General features: G+C 38.5%; 1 protein-coding gene across 1 annotated transcript in view; it reads left to right on the top strand.

Annotated features, from left to right (window-relative positions):
• ZNRF2 (zinc and ring finger 2) overlaps positions 1–17,826 on the top strand; it is a 54,492-nt gene that overhangs the window by 19,988 nt on the left and 16,678 nt on the right. The window contains exon 2 of the mRNA XM_071561193.1: positions 11,207–11,302. Coding sequence (XP_071417294.1) covers positions 11,207–11,302 — 96 coding nt within the window. The remainder of the gene's footprint in view (positions 1–11,206; positions 11,303–17,826) is intronic.

The raw sequence follows: 17,826 nt of genomic DNA, 5'->3' as shown, positions 1-17,826 counted from the left end.
TTCAAACTGAAGACTGTTCCCTTTTTTTTATGAGTATTTCTGTATCAAAGGACAGATCACGATTGTGTTTGAACAGTGAAGAACAAAACATACTTCTTAAATAGCTGCAGGTTCTCTTACCTTCAGTAGCCTTATGGATGACTAAAGCAATGAAAGCATATAATACTTTACATAAAATATCTAATTAGATAAGTAAAAGCATTTGAGTTGATGTCATTTTTCGAACTGCTGAAAAGTGAAAATATAATTTCATCTAATTTTTTCCAACTGCACATCCCTGTTAACACTTATTTACAATCTCTGCTCTGTGTGTGTATGCATGCATATGTGCATCTTATTAGTGTGATCTGGTTAATGTAAGCTAGATGTTTCTCTTCTAAGCATAGATTTTTGAAATAGGTAACTAATCAAATTTCTCAAAGCTTGACTGATAGACCAATGTAGCAGTTGTAAACAGCAAAAAATAGAAAATGTGTAGTAGCATTGTTTACAAAGGTTAGTTAAAATAGGAATGATACAGAAAATATTTAACAGTTTGTTCAAACAGTGACATCTTACACATGAAAAAGCAAGAATTAGATTGCTGACTTAGTTGCTGTGGTAGGAATAGTGTAGCATGTCACTTGAAAGTTGTGGGTTTGTTTTATGGATATTCTGGAAGATTTTGCGTGTAAGTCACTACTTGATTTTCTCCAGCTTTTATTGACAATAGTTAAGAAAACTTGGTAGAGGGGTTATATCCATTTGACTTCAGTTCTGTCTTCTTCTGAACTAACTGTGCAACTTCTTTGCTGTTCCTCTTACTAGGCATTTTGCATCTTTTCTTCACGATGGTACATCCACAAATGTTCTTAAAAGATTCTGTCTTAGACATAGGAACTTTTGCAAAGAATAGTAATTATATTATGTAAATGTGTATCATTCAAACTTCAGAAAGTGCTCTCACGTTTTATCAAAATTGTTACATAATTCATGTTAAACACTCAAATTTTGTTATTACTGAGGGATTTAATGGTCTAATTTCAGTGTGCACTTTTGAAATTATGTGTTTTGTAATCAACCCTGGGACCTCTCCCCATTTGGTAATAGTCTCTTTAATTACGTTAAAAGTTTGGCTTCTTATATTTCAACACCCTAGTTTTGGCAAAGTCCATACACCAAGGGAAATGTTTCCACATTGGAAGAAGAGAAGTGTCATTGCAGAGTGAACTTGTCTTAGTTGAATTTTCCATTTAAAAACAAAGTGTTGCTTTATGATAAGCAGAAACGTCAGTACTTTTAAATAAAAAGTTCATCTTGAAACAAAATTCCTTTGTGCTAAGAATAAACAGTATTTTTCAGCCTGGACTTTTCTAATTGGCTCAGTTCTTATAAGCCATACTTTTACTATGGAAAAAAACAACCCAAACAAAAGAAGACAAAACAAAAAACCAAACCAACCAACCAACCAACCTAAATACACAACCAACTGATGATATGTACTTTACTCTCACCAGTTTCAATGGATGAAAGTAAATGAATCCATAGGTTAGAGGTTTTCCTGCTGATTTAAGAAACTGGTAGAGGACTGCTACTTTGTAGAGTTAAAGAGAGAAAATACAGAATATAATAATACAGGAAAGTCTGCTGTTGTACTTAGGTAATGAAAATTCTTGTATGTGTGATTAAAAAATTAGATGAAAAGCACAAGAAAACAAAGTATGCATTGAAACATTTGTCCTTGACTTTCTTGGAACTGTACTTTTAATAGATAAAATTCTTCTGTTATACTGAGTAATAAATGTAATGATAAGTACTTTTGGTATATAATTTAATGTTGCTGTCAAAAATGAATAATTGTTATGTTTCAAATTAATATATACATTCCTGGGAACACCCCACATAATAATTTAAGTTTTTACTTGCATATATTCTTCCCAGATGTAATCTTTTCTATTTTGTACTCTGACTTTTTTGTCATTGATTGGTTTTCCCCCTTTTTTTTTTTGTCACTGCTACCTCTAGTTCTACAGGAACGAGTAGGTTATTGGTAAGTATTTCAACTAAATCAGACTTCACAAAGTTTTGCCTTAGTGAGGACTTTTTTTTTGCCCTCACTTACTTTGGTAAAAACTTTGTAGACAACAGACCAATTGTCTGTAAATGCTGTGCTTTCTCAGGTCTCCATTATCGTCTTGTTTGTGTAGTAGAGTAATAGTTCTCAGATTCTCCGAGAGACTGTCTTCTGCATGCTTTCAAGCAGCATCGTTATCTGTGCTGTCTTCTAAGATGCTGCCTTCTCCTGGGGCTTGCTCCTTTGTTCCTGTCTGCTGCGTTTCAAGTGCAGTGTTTACTTTGTCTCTCCCATTTCTTTTTTTCATAAGACCTCGTATGCATTTTGGCCAGTTTGCTCAGAAGACTTCTCTGCGTCCAACGACGTGCTCTGTTTCACGTGTTCAGTTTAGTCATCTTTGTCCACCATTATTCAGCCATTTTCACATCATACCTCTTCCCTTTTAGCTATCATGAAATAAATTATCAGCATGGTATAGCCACCCTCTCCTCTCTTATTATTGTGCTTCGTGTAATTTTGATCAGATTTGTTGTGCTGCACAGAGGTATTTAAGTCTTCATTTTGAAAAAGTAGACTTAATTCTTCTGATCTGGAGCAGCTCTTCCTATACTCTCTTTTAAAGGATGTGATTTCTAAAGGAATCCTTTTTTCAACCCTAGTATGTTTTTGAAAGTAAAGACTTTATTGATGATGTGAATTAGCACAGGGGAGTGTAGACAAACTGGTTCCCTGCACTTAAAAATTTGTAGTTGTCTTGCCAAATTAATGTTACTCAAGAATTGCCTTCTTCTGACCATAGAACACAGTTGTCCTGTCTCTTTCTCAACTTGCATTGTGAAATGATGAGTGGAAAAACATTTTTCAGGTGTTTGAGGAAAATATTGCTCCAGGCAATAAGAGAAAATTGAGGGAGTAGTAAAATTAAGAAAGAAAGAAAAAACCAAATATATAGGTTCAGGAGAGATGAGGAATGGAGAGAATTGTTCCTTCTTGAACTGTGATGAACTGTGATGTTAGTTAAGAAAGTTGGATATCTCTGAAGTAAGGGTTTTCAGGCACTTCAAGTTTGCATCAAGTTTTCAGACCTCCATGCTGGCCTGAAGTAAATTATTTGTCATCATCTGGTAATGCAAGAACTGAGCTTGTTTGACAGGTTAATCTTGCCTGGCAAGTGTAAATAAAATACTTTTGTGCCCCAAATAGTTGACTGTACTTTCTGGCTACTTGTTTTCTGAACAAGGTAGTCATTCAGAATGTCTCTGCTCTAGCTGAGCTGCGTATTCAGGCAACAGCTCAGGTCTGTAAGATATCAGCGAAGTGGCAAGAGCCCCCCACTTGTGTACAGAAGGTTCTGAAATGGTGATAGTATTAGTTTCTTTCCGTCCCACTGATAACAACTCTGCTGGTGTGGCTGGAGGGGACCTTGGTCTTATCTCTGCTCGCAGAATATCTGATGATGAATAGACCGGAGAGACAGGAAAAGTGTCTTTCATTTGTTGTCCCTGGGTTTTTTTGAAAGGGACTCATCACACTACATAAAAGAGAGAGAGGAAGTGTGTTCCCTTGGGTTCTCCCCCTTGCCTCCCTCCTTTGTTCCCTTGGATTCCCCCCCCCCCGCCCCCCCCCACCTCCCTCCTTTGGGAAAGGTGCAGTGGAAATGAATGGTATTCTTCTGGGGAAAGTCTTGTTAACTGGAGTTTTTGGTTGCTAGTTGAAAATACACTTCTCAAGCATAGCAAGCAGACAGCTAAAATCATTTGGGTTTAGGGTGTGGGTGGAGCCATTTTTGCATGAAAACTGATGCTTGCTCTTGCCTTTAAATCTGCCAAATGCAGCCTCCAGTATAGGCTCATATTCACACTTGTCTATCTTCAGCTGCTTCTGGTCCATTGAGAAATTTCTGGTATGGATCTGTGATGGGAGGGATGCGAAGTGTCTGAAATGCAGGTAATAAAGTATTGAGTTAAAGAGTCAATTAATAGCTTACAAGTCACTTTAAAAACTGTTCTTGTTTTTGTGCTTGTCAGTTTGAAAGTGCAGAGACTCGGGGACTTTGGATGAAGGAGAATTGAGCAATCTCTCACTTAGCTTGACTATAAATCCCTTTGGATGGTGGGGTGGGGGGTAAACCACACCCACAAACACAGGTGATGCTAAGGAGATCTTTCCTCCTCCATCTGGGTGCCTGCATTGGTCTGAAATGTCACTCTTAAAAAGCTGTTCCTCTAATAACAGCTGTTCTTATTTCTGTATTAAGGCTTGAAATCAGTCTTTCCACAGGTCTTTCCCACCTGTAATTTCATCTTCTGTTTTGCAAGTTGTTTTAGAATGGGACTTTTTTCTCTCTTTTAATGGTTATATTTATTCAGTTTCTAAAAATGTGCAGTCTCAATTATCATCATCATGATGTTACTTTTACGTTGGTACTAGACACATGAAATTGTGCAGCTGATAAAGGCTTTATTTATGAATAAAAAAGTGTCTTGTTCAATTTCTCTTCTTCATTCTACACTGCATTATTTTTCAGTGATTGCTACTGAAGGTCTCACTTTCCCAATTATGAAGATGAAGTGAGCTGACGAAGTTATGTAATACCATTCTGTCTTTCATAACTTTTTGCTTAGGAGATGAAGTATTATCCAAACATATCTTTTCTAATTATTCTGTGAGCTCCTTAACTAAAATAGTTCAGGTTTGTTTTTATTGCCCACTTTACACATCCCCCCTTTCTCACTGAGTGCTGTGGGAGTTTTAAATTGAAAAATACAAGAGAAAATCCCATGTTTCCCTCAAGGAATTCACAAGTTTGTTTACTTCAGTTTTGTGGTACAGAAGTGGGGAAGAAAACCCCACTAGATTATGAACCCAAAGTCAGTAAGTGCTGAGAAGAAATTGTTTGTACTTATCCTGGTTCAGTTTTCTAGAAAAGACAGAGCTTGGAACATTTGTATTTGTTCCTTATTTCTGTTTGATTTCCTATTCTCTCCCAAATTGAGGGGAGTATTTCTTTATTTCTTTTCATCTCCAGAAGTCTTTCCAGATGGTGCTGTGTTCTCGTGGTGTAGACAATTGACAGCATAAGGAAGGATGAAAGCTAGAGAACTGGATGTATCTTTTCACCAAGACATTTTCTTCCTTAGCAAAAAGGCGTCTGTACATAAAATGGCAAACTTTCCCTGAGTGGCCACTTGTATTTGCAGCTACAGCAACTAGAAATTCTCCTGTAGAACTTTCCCTGGTAATTGGTAATGCTCTTTCTTCTTCCTTTTAACTTAAATGTTTTAAATGATAGTTCTTTGTTCTTGAATTTAGTATGAATAATTTTCGTGTTGTCTTTGATGGTTAGGGCAGACTTGCTGGGTAAGATGTTATATGCAATATGCTTCCATGTACAAAGCTTCATGGTTTTGAGCTTACACAATTACTCTATCTTTCCACTTCAGCTGTCTGAGAAGAGAGAATTCTGTGCCGTATAACTGATAGATTCTTCTTCTAAGTTTCACAAATTAGTTTACAGAAGAAGGGAGTAACAGAATTTTGACTTGAACAGAACTGTTACTTCACTGAGAATCCGAATTATTTCCATTTATTTCTCCGCTGTTCTTACAATCTCACTTTTCTTCTATAATTTGAATGGGAAATGAAGAAGTGGAAGAAGTAGAGGTATTTGACTTTGACTTTAAAAAATGCTTACGCTACTTTGCTTTATATTCTCATTAGCCAACTTAGATCTAGGTAAAAAAGTAGGTGGATGCTGAAATAGTTGGGGAAAAAACCCTGCAGCCTCTCTGGGAGGGCACTTCAAATGAAGTGTCACAGAGGGTCTGCTTTGGGTCTGTTTTCAGTCAACTTTTTGCAGATTGGGCACTTTAAAAAGAAATAAAATGCTAAACTTTTAAGATCTGAGAGCTCTGTGGAGGGCAAAATTGGAGTTCACAGTTGTTTTTATGTCAGAAGAGTGTTCATAATTGATTTAAAAAGCCAAATGAGAATTACTAAAGGTAAGCAGAAATACACCACTAAAATGTGACTTGGCTAGTAACAGTTCTGCTGAAGATTTAGGGATTGTTGTAGGACATGAGAGGAAAGAGCCAATCACCTGTTGATTTGTTTTAAGTGTGCCTACCTGTATACACACACACACACACACACACACAGAGGAGGTATGTCTATGTACAGGTAGATCTATATATAGCTATCTAACACCTGGTGTAATGGAATGATGTGATAGGGACCTATAATGTCTGTTTAGGACTTGTGAAGTCTTACCCGAGGGCTCTGTCCAGTTCTTGGCAATGCAATATGTCAAGGCTGAAGAGAGGCCAGAGGACAAGAGGAATAAAAGGTTTAGACATCAGGGCCTGTGAGGGAGGATTTAGAGTAACTTGGGTTTTTTTCAGGCTGCAGGAAAAAGATGAAGGGCACACACTTTCCAGCATGAACATGTGTTTTATACTGAGCACAGCTGCTGACTGTTCCACGTCTACTGGACACATAAAAAGTAATGAACTTTTTGTGTGTGTGTTGTATTGTTTGCTTTTAGTATCATTATGCAGGCTTTATTTGTGTGACAGTAATTTTGCATATCACCCTCATACCATCATCTCTACTGGATGTTGTGCTTCCAGATTATCTATACATCTTTTTCTAAGTGCCAAAGAACAAGTGTGAATACGTAAGTAACATTTGTGAGGCTTCTTATTGTCAACTATATCTCAGAAAAAGTGTGTGGATGCAAGGATTTTTCTTACAACTTCTTCAGATGCCAACAAGGTGGATTTACCCATCTTATTTGAAAACAAAAGGATACAAAGACTTAAAATACTAATATATTGCCCACGTATTTTAAAAGAGCAGCTGCCCTCATTATACTTTGTTAGGCTTTGGCAGTGTTCCAGTTGATGTTTTCTGCTGAAAAGTTACTCTGATCAGGCTGATTCAGTCTTTTGTGTTGTTTCAGGTTTCATTTGTGCTCAAGTCTTGCTCACAGCTGTTTAATATTGACTAAAACAATTACCTGTTCTTGTGTGCAAGTCTAATACTGCTTTAACACGTTTTCTTTATGTGCGATTCTATGACACTTTGCACTGTGTTGTCTGGAAGCTCTTAGCTCTTTTTTTTTCTTCCACCACAAACTAGATATTCCAGAATAATTGCCAGTATGATTTTGCAAAAATTTTAGAGGTCCAGGATGCTGGTTGGATTCTTAATGTCTGCTCCACTATGCACTGAGCAGCAAGTTAAGCAGTCTGATGTTTGCAAAGCAAGGCAAACCCAGTAAGATATCACTAACAGGTTGAAATTGGTATTAACAGAGTGAGTGGCCACCCATCAACCTGTCCATGTGGGTAGTTTTTAAGCCTACTAGAGATGAAAATTGAGTTTGGTTGATGGATATGAGAGAAGATGGGATTTCTTGGCTAACTGAAGGTTCAGTTGCAGAAGATGGTGGTGTCTCAAAGTAGTGATGCATTCAGGAGAGAATGAGAAACAGAATCCACCTCTGAATACAAGTTCTGATACTTAGGCATGTTTAGTTATTTCAAACTTTCTGTGCCACCTTGGAATTTTCTAGTAGCTTTCTGTTCTGCCTCCATTTCTTGTAACTGTACTTTTTTCCAGGATTTTGGTTTTGTTTTAAGTAATGTGTTACTTTCAGTACTGTAGTCAGGGTTGTGAAACTAGATGATGGGAGCTTGTAAGAATCTGGCTCCCTGCCTGTTAAGGATGCAGTTGGAAAAGTCAGCTAGAGGTGTGTGTTTGCTCAGTTCTTTGAGCTGTCCTTCTGTATGCAGTGAAAGGGGTGAGAGGCAGTTCTGTGAGTGGCAGGTTGTATCGCTGGCACTGTGCTCTCTACGCTGGGAGAAGGGCGGGCAGCTTTGCAGTGATACGCTGACAGTGATGACACTAATACAAAGGGGATAGTATGTCATCTTGGATAAGGGATGCTGTGAAAACAACACCTTCATAAGACCTGGATATTCACCTAGAACTGTGCATTCTCTTGTGCTCTCCTTGTAAAGAGAGTGAGAAAGTAGTGAAGTTTCACAGATTTAGAAGACACTGCACGTGATGGGACCTCATCTGATTACTTCTTTGTTTTCCAAACATTTGTGTATGCATTGTTTATCTACAAAACTCAGTAAAACAAGTCATGTAGAGAGCAAGCTATTTCTGACCTGTTGTTGATTGTTAAAGTCATGTGAAACTTTAAGTTATTGGAATTGTTCTGTGAGACTGATGGTAAAAACAAACATAGGCTATAAATGTTGTTAGCCTGCTGGGCAGGAGCACAATAGAGTCTTTGTTCTTACTAAGTACTTAATTGTAAACTGGGTCATGAAACTATTGCCTTCTGATTTGAGAAAAAGTGGGAAAATACCAGCTTTTTTTTAAGGACCTTTACCTGACTTGTGGACAGTGTTGATTGTTCACTTATTTGTATTTTTCAAAGGCAGTTATAGTAAATATTGTGTCTGCAGTCAAAATAATCTGTTCTTTGGATTACTAAATGAATTGGAAATAGTAATTTCCTTCACACAAAACCTGCACTATGCATCTTTTGGAAAAGATGGCTAAATCCAGGAGCTGGTTATTGCAGCAGAACATTGTGAAGGAATAAGAAATCGGATTTTGCTTGCATTTGAAAAGTGTTACTGCAAGTGTTGTGAGCCCAAGGCTCTTTTTCTGTCATTATTCTAGTCTTTACCATGCAGCTGATTCTGAACACTGAAAAAACATTTTCCACATTTACCCCTGTCAGCTAAGTTGTTCCCTAAGGCTTAGTTAGGTATGATGTCGTCTAGTCTTTGGGTTCTTCAGTTCCACATGCTGAGTAGAGCTACAGCAGTCAGGTATCCCAGACCTGCTGTGTCAGGAGGATATTTGTAGTTGTTTAACCATTACCTTCAGATCTCCCTTGACACGGGACAAGCCACAAGATAACATATTGATGCAATACTTACTATATTGCTAGAATGCAAGTTGTATGTACTTTATTAATAACGCTGTTAACTTTAGCAATGGTTCTAAGGAGCTGTCGGTGGTTGTCCCTGTCCCCTGTCATTCCCAATTACAAGTGCTGATGACACCGGGGAATAAACTTAAAAGAGTTCTGTCCAGAAAGCAGAGAGAACCTGTTAATGACTGTCTCGGTGCTTAACTAGCCATGAACATAAATGTTAACTTGCTGTAATGCAAACACTCCCTTCTGTCACAGCAGGACTCTGCAGCATACAAGGCAGTTACTGGCTTTTTCACGTCAAACTGTGTTGTCAATTATGTCTTACAGAAGCACATAAATGGAGATAATGCATGGGTCTGAGCTCTAGTCCAAACCTAGTTATTGGCTCCATTAGGCTGATAAAGACTGAGTGAAAATTTACCCTGGGTCAGTTCTTGAGGAAAACCATAACAAAACAGCAGTGGGTGAGTTTGGGTGTTCAGAGAACTGAGATACTAATTTCGATTTTGGTCATGTTGAGATGCATCCTTGGGGAAGGAGGCTACACCGGGGCTGAAAGGTCACTGATAAAGCTTTCTACGAGTAAGTTAAGCCTTTCAACTTCTTCTTTCCAGAAGGTGTGTTTGGCTGTTGTATGCTTATTATTAACCTGGGTTTTTAACTGTTGTTTGTAAAGATGTGGGTTGGGGGACGAGGACTAAAAATATGGAGAGAAGAGCAATATTTCAACTGAAGTATAAGATTGATACAAAAAAGAAATAGATATGAACTGCTTATGACTAAAAGGGGAAGAATCAGAACTGCACCTCAGGAAGTGGTTTTCAGTACATGTGTAGCTGCTGCTCTGAGTTCCTTATGATTGTTAGTAGCTGTCCTCTTTGATTTGCTTCCTATTAGCTGTCCTAAAGAAACAAATCATTGTCCTGATAAAGGGAGTGCAGTACTTCTATCAAGTGCTAATGTTTCGGGTTAGTTGCTTGATCTACATCTGGATAATAATTAACAGTAAAAATGAAAATTCTCAGGCATCAGTAACTTGAAAGTACAGCATCAAGTCGCTTGTCATCCTTGACTGACTCTGTTCATTGTGGACTCCCAAGGTTAAAAGTACAAAAGTAAGGGGCAACAGACTAAAACATGTGGGAGCAAGCCCAGATGGGCATGTTGGTGGAAGGTGCAGTGGCCTTTTATATAGGCCTGCATCATTACCTTTCAGCAGCATCAGAAAAGTGTGCCTTTGCACTGGGTGTGGACATAGATATTTTTGCTAAAAGTTGTCCTATTGGACAACCTACCTGTAGGTATGCTCCTTAGCAACTGTTATGCATCAAGATCCATGTTGGTGGCTTTTTGTCTCTTCAGTGGTGTGTTAATTATTCAGCAGATAAAAATCTATCAGGCTTTTCTTAGACTTCTCTGTGGACCATAAATCTTGTCCAGCTGATCTTGTCCTTTAACTGGAAGAGTGCTGTCTTTGGTCATGACATAAATTAAGGTATTAAGCACTTTTGTCATAGACTATTATGCAGTTGCATCACAATCCAGACTGTCTTAATTATTCTTTACCCCATGTTGCCCGAGGCTGTGACCTCAAAAGCTAAACAAGTTGTGCTTAGCTAGGATGAGAGAGTCAAACAAATTCAGTGCTACAGGAAATATTAGTGATTCAGTAAGTGAGGCAACACTCCTGAGTTAATGTTTTCCCAGTGCCCCAAGCCTGGTAACAAAGATGCTGCAGTTTGTATAATGAGATGTAAAACTGAGATCCTTGGTTAAAGTTTCAGTGCAATTCTTCGTAAAAATAGGCATGTTAATTCAGAGTTCTTGCCCAAGTTCAAATTTTCATGACTATGTGCTTTACACATTTCTAATGACTGTTTTACTAGTGTCATATTACCCTCTTCCTCCTGTCCTAAACTGTTTGTAGGATTGTTGGGAAAGTTTGCATTTCAGAGGTGCTGACACATTTGCAATTGGCAACAGAATGATTTCCAGAAAAAATTGTCTATTTGGAGATCTTTTGAAATCAAGGGAATCATATTTATGTAAGAAATGTCAGGTCAAAACTGAAAAGCTTCCAGAATTTTTTTCCTTTCTTTTAATATGTGCAGAATAGCTTTTTAGCTTGAATACACATATTTGCTACATGGTCGAGTGTACTCACATGGACATATTTTTATTTTCCATAGGATTCAAGTGCCCTGTATGTTCAAAATTTGTATCTTCTGACGAAATGGATTTACATCTTGTGATGTGTTTGACAAAACCAAGGATAACCTACAATGGTAAGAAAGTAGTAAGCTGATAATTATTTATTCATTTTAAACATTAGAGTGATAATAGTTCTATACATAATAAGATAATCTGTTAACTTGTTACTGGACTCAGAAATTATGTATGTTTTTTCATGTTTATTTTTTCAGATTCCTAAGAACTCAGTCTTTTTATATTGCATGCCGATATAATTTGCACTGTGTTCTGCAAATATAAAATTATTCTTATTATTTGAGTGTGTATTCCATTTTTTGACCATTGGTCAGTGTGTGTTTAGTGTCCACGTGAGATATGTGTAGCTTACATGCCCTCATCTAATGACATCAAGTAATGAGGTGGGTCAGTAAATCTATTGGAAACTTTATTAAGGACTGTTACGTGGCATGCTGTGCATTTGCACATTGTTCAAGAAAATGACCCTTCTTGAAGGAACTAAAGAACTTCCTCCCTCTTCAGCTGATTGCAAATGTGATACTTCATAAGGACTGGTAGATATTTTTGTTACTTTAATCAAACTGGCCAAATGAATCACATGTAAAGTGGCTCTGCTTTTTTCCCCCCTACTGCTAAGCTCTCCTTCTAGGCAACCTTTGATGCAAGGCAAACAGGACTTTTGCCACTGAAATCAAACCTTTCTGTCACTGTGGCTTAGGCTGGCAGTTCTATGGTGAGCACACAAAATGGCTTCAGGAAACTAGGAATGAGAAAGTTCTACTGAACTCTTAGTGACTGCTTTGGCAGAGCTGCCCTACCATCAGAAGATCTTACAGTGCCTCTTCAGTGAGATTATTGCTCACCAGTCATCAGATGTGAGAACACAATGCAATTAGAAAGCAATTGTAGAGGAGATGAAGCTGGAGGGTTTTTTTGAGGTGCTGGTGCTCACAAGTTGGTGTATAAAAAAATCTGATTCAGTGTAATGTAGAGATGTTGCATAATGAGGGTGATCAAAGACAACAGCAGGTACCTGAAGAGGTTGTGGACCCTCCATTCTTGGACATGATCAGAAATTGACTGAAAAAGGCCCTAAGCAATTTAGTCTAACTTGGTTGTGCTTTCAGGGAGGGGCTGGACCAGAAGACCTCCAGAGGTCACTTCCAACAGAAGTTATTTATTGCATAAATAACCTGCAGTGTTATGGGCTCTTTGACCCTCCAGGCACCTTGCTGCTATGGTATTCTATACTGGACTTTTTTATTGGAACAGGTCTTGAAGAATGGTTGGGCCCACCTTATTCTTTGTCTGGATAGCAATAATGCTGGCCCCTAATTGCAAAAATAATTTGAAATCATACTGTTGTGAAATCCATTTCACAGCACAGCACTTAGGAAAAGTAAGTATTTCTCTTTTCCTTGTGGTGTTACCGCACATATATTTGAGAAGGTTGACTTCATCTAACAGAGAGGGCTTTTTTTCTCTTTGTTTTTCCTTTTTAAATTTAGGACTGAGCACTATTCAAGATAAGTTGTGTACTGAGGGATGTGGACGTTGGAGAGAAGAGGAGCAGGCTAGTCACCCCAGTCAGGGCGGGATAATGTGCTTGGAATCAGTTAAGGGTGGAGCAGGAGGAGGCAGACTGGCAGAGAACAAGCTCTGGCAGTAATCCAGCTGATGGGATGTGCACAAATTATGAGTCAACTGACTGAAATTCTTTGCCCCTGCTGCTTGCTAGATGTACATTATGAGTGCACTCAGCTGACTAACGTCTGTTGAAAGATACAGCAATTACATAAGGTAACCTCTCAGCATCATTTGTGATGTTTGTCTGTATCACAGCAGTGCCATGTTCAGACTCTGTTTTCCCTCCTGCACTGTTTCTCTCAGCTGGCACACTGAGAGAAGGTTGGAGCTCCTTTGGGCCATCTTATTACCTTTGAGCAGTTATTATCAGCAACATGTCATTTCTCAATTTAGGAGTGTACAGTGAGGCTCAGAAAGTCATTCTGGGCAGTGATTATATAAGCTTGAAAGAAGGAAACTACTAAATTAGGTAGGCAGGTTTGAGAGAGATGCTTACTTAGAAGTATGGTCTCATTCTCATAAACACTTAATAGAAGTGTACATTGATCCTTGTTAGCTCCTGGAGTCAGGGATTAAATCTTAAATTATAGCCTAGAGCTGGCTATTCAAATGACTGCAACACAAAGAAATGGAGGACAGGCTTTAGAGTTGTGCAGAGCTCAGTTGTTACTTCTTGGTACAGTTTTGGTCCCTTTAATGAGGCTCATGAATGCAAATTAACTAGCTGATTGGTAACTTAATACTGCCATGATTTCAGGCCCAGAATTGTATATGAATGTCCAAATGCATGCTTTTTCTTGTCTTGCTCTTTGCCATGGTGAGATTAGTGATGAATCTGCCTTTTTGTCAAAGGCCATAAGGGCCCCTCAAGTTTTGTTTGAGAAGGAAAGATGCTGCTGTCAACTTTTGATACCCCCTTCTGAAATGGAAAGCATTTCATTGTGCTTTACTTTCCCATTGTTATCTTGGCCTTATGCCATACTTACTCAAATAGAGCCAACTAGGCACCATTTGCTTGTGTTGGTTACTGATTGTTCCCAGTCCTGTTACCACTAGCAGGAAAAATACTTTTTTTTTCATTCCTTTTTTAATTCTCACCATCTTTTGTCTCTGAGTTTTGTGTTGCACATTGAAGGGAGCCTTAGACTTTGCAGATGCTGAGATATTTAGAAATTGAGCAGTTGGGTTGAACTGTACCTATGTCTAGTTCTGTTCTATTTGTGTTTCCTTACAATACTGTAAAATGTATTAGTTGTTCTTTCTAAGAAACACCAGGGAGCAAATTGTATGCATTTTGTCATCCTGAGAAGACAAACTTTCTTTCTTTTGAAATATGAATCTGAGGCATACAGTCCCTCCCAGAAAAATGCTATAAAACTGTTTAGTTGTCATATGAAGTTTAAAAAAAATTAATAAGTCCTCCCAGCCAATCTCTAATTGCTTTCTGAGCTACCTTTGTGCACTGCATTTGGCAGTTGAAAGGGTCAATGAACTGCAAACTCGGGCAGCTCTCTTATTTACATGTGTTTTCTGAAAGAGAGTGGTCACAAAATTGTCCCAGTTCTCTATGCTGGAAGTTGCACTGATTTTCATATAAATAAATCAGTACATTTTATTATACTTATTCTTTCAAAAATCACATGACTTGCCTGCAACAGAGATCTCATTGCTGACTCAATTTAGCATGTAAAAAGAGCTCTTTCTTTTTTCTGTGGAACTTTGTTCCACATCTCTTTAAACTACTTGTGGTGCTCACACATGAACCAATATCTCGGCATTTTGATACAAAAGCTAATTAAATGAATAGTATTGTGCAAAAAACATTGTAGTGTTTGGTGCTACTGTCTTAAAGAGCCTTCCTTTTCTTAACAATTAGAAAATTGTGTTACTTGCTGAGTTGCTGAGGAACCAGAGCAAGTTCCATCCACTGGTTAACCACAGGTTGCCAAAAGCCACTTCTATGAAGAAAGTGGGTTGCTTGCTAGTTGACAGATTCTTTTAAAAAAAACACTGCTAAAATATTCTGCAGCCATACCTATTTTTTGAGCTTCTCCAGAGTGTTAAATGAGGCCCCTTGCACCATCTTGTTCAAATTTGCCATGGTGAGTTACGAAAGGATCCCACTTAGGCACTACTCTTCAAAAGGTCTTGCTTACAGTGTAGTCCTGTGTTGTGGTCAGGCTGGGGCATTTCTGTCAATTTACTCAGTGCTTTGGAAGCAAATTGCCTTTAACTCTTTGCTGATGATTAGAGCTGGTTTAGGTTTTGAATATAATTATTCATTTTGTGTTGTTACAGTATTGCTCTTTTGTCACTGGAAGGTAGGTGTTCTATAAAAAATTGAGAAGACAACAATTACACCCTATTCCTTCTGAAGAAACCTTGCACTTGGTTCTGAAATAATTCTAGTTTTCTTTTTAAAATTCCTTTGTGTCTCAGAATACTTTGTAAGACTTTATTATTATTAAAGGGCCCCTCTGAGAGCAGGGACTGGCAGCCTGGCACCTGGCCAGGTGGGGAAGCCAGTGACCCCGGAGAGCTGGGCAGAGCCAGTCAGCTTACCAGACTGGTTGGCTGGCTGGGCGAGCCGGCCTGTCCCCTTTCAAAAGTTTTGATTGAATTAGCACATTCCTGTGGAATATTTTGGGTTTCATCAAGTCAGCACTTTCTGTTGGAATGGTGTTCTACTGGAAACTTTCTAAGCTGATCTCCTCAGCCACTCACTCAGGGGTGGTGCTGCTTTGACATTAGTGCTGCTTTCACTCAGACCGCCCTGCATTTAATTCACATGTGGCAGCGGGTCTGACTGTTGGCCAACATTTACTGAGGCTCATTTTGAGGGGAAAAGCTTTTACTAGTGTAATTCAAAGAGGTGGAATGTTGTGCATGAACTGTTGGAGGTTTTTTCCTTACTTGAGCTAAGGACTTTGTGCTTTTCTTTTTAAATTACAAGTGCATTTTTTCAGACCTATCATATTAAAAAAAGAGCAGGAGATCAGACATCCCAGATAGCAGGGATTACAGATGTTATATTGAGAGTTTATCCACTTTCTTTGAAATAGAGAATTAATCTATGGAAAACTGTTACAGACAGAATATTGAAAATTAAGGTAGGTGTACCAGTAGGAAAAAGAGGAGCAGGACTCGGTGTGCTCTTCGTGTCTGACAATGTACTTGGTTTTCTGAGGTGTTTGATCTTGCACCAAGCACAACTAGCTGAGTATTCCCACACCGTCTAACCGAATTCCAATTGACTTGGGCCACAGCAGTGCAACTGATTCGGATTAGCAAGGATGAAAAGGGTTTGGCATGATTTAAATACACTGTTTATTCTAAACCAGTTTCAGGTATTGGGTCAGGTTGTGTCCTGTGCTGAAAGCATTTCTTGCTGGCACTGCCACATTCTGAGGCCAGCTTGTGAGCAGGTGTCAGAATCCTGAGCTGGAATCTGTGTAAGCAATAATCCTGCTAGAGAAGCTGTCAGCATCAAAATGACAGCCATAACATAGGCATTTTGGTCAATGTAGGGACTTAAAAGCTGGCATGAGTCATCTAAGGGACTAAATAAAAAGATATTGGAAATGTTCTTTGTGAATGGGGCTGACCTAATTTTTTTCTAACACAAGTTATAAGCTTTATTGATTGCTGTCTGTTTCAACATCTTTTGGGCAGCTAATTATGCCAGAACTTTTTGAATTTATATAGCACACTAGAAGAGAAGAAAAACAGTGCTCCTTAACCTGATGTTTGAACCACCAAAATACATGATTCTAGTAGTCCTGCCCACTACAGTGACTTGATTTCCTTGGTCACCTTTGTGCACCATGGGAGAGTATTTTATTCAGCAGAGTTGGTGCTCTCAACTGTTTTGACTGATGCACTCAAAATTTCACTCTGAAGTGAAAGGAATTATTAACTTCAAATTCACTTCTCTTCCAGGGTTCCTGAGATCATACCCTGAAAGACCTTGCAAAAGGGCATCTTGCCAGTCAGCCTGGAAAAGCTTAAGCCATCCTCTTTGTCCTCATCCTTTAATAGGACTAGACTTTCAGTAGAGCAGTACAAAAAAAGGCAGACCAGCTCTTCCATTCCACTTCATCCAAGGTGTAAAATTATCCATAGAATTTGTCAATTCTTCCATTTTTAAAGTTTAACAAGACTCTTGACCAGAAGTTTCTAGCTTCTTGCTATGTCCTAGATGGTTCCTGTGCTCTGTCCTCAGGGATGCCAGGGAGGGAGGAGAGCATGCTTTAAGAGGTAGTTTAACAGAACATGTAAAAAGACACTGATCCTGGGCTTGCAGTGAAAATAGTGATATTTACTCTTTGTTTCGATCTTGTGTACTCATGAACATCCTCTGGAGTATGTAGGAGGTTCATTCAGTGTCCCTGCTGCTTTAAAGCATTTTCAAGAACTACTGAAGAAAACAATGCAGAGGTGTTGAACTTGAAGATTTAGTTTAATGTGGTGACAAGAGAACATTACAATAGTAAATTAAGTTTTCATTCCATACACTTGCACAGCTGTTCTTCTGTGAACTGATATAGTATCAGTTCAAACTTTTCATAGCTGGTCTTGCAAATTTTTGTTGCATTTAAGGAGGGAATTGTCATTTTAAGGAGGAAAATTGTATTTGAAGGACTTGTTCAAGATATATTGATTGGTTTATATTTTCTCCCTTCAGGAATTGTTGGTAATGTTTGAACAAGGAGGAAACTTGCACTGGTGTTCACCAGTGTAGGCCATGGATAGCTACTTGTCCAAACCAGAACCAAGAAGAACAAGTGTCAAACTGTACTTCTTCCTCCCTTTGTACAGTAAAGCTGTAATTCCTTCCCACCATTCCAAATCTCCTTCAGCAGTTTTTGGTACCTCACAGAAGAGCATCACTGCAAACAGCCTGTTACAGTTCAGGTTTTGTTGCGAAGGGAGTTTGTTCATTTGAAAGAGTAATGCTGACAAATGTCACTAAATAAAACCACACTCCAGTTCAACCTGTGCCTGCCTCCTAAAG

The sequence above is a fragment of the Pithys albifrons genome, chromosome 7 (assembly GCF_047495875.1).
Source record: "Pithys albifrons albifrons isolate INPA30051 chromosome 7, PitAlb_v1, whole genome shotgun sequence".
In the NCBI taxonomy this organism is placed as follows: Eukaryota; Metazoa; Chordata; class Aves; order Passeriformes; family Thamnophilidae; genus Pithys; species Pithys albifrons.
Note: the sequence above shows the minus strand (reverse complement) of the source record. Positions and strands in the feature narration are given on the sequence as shown.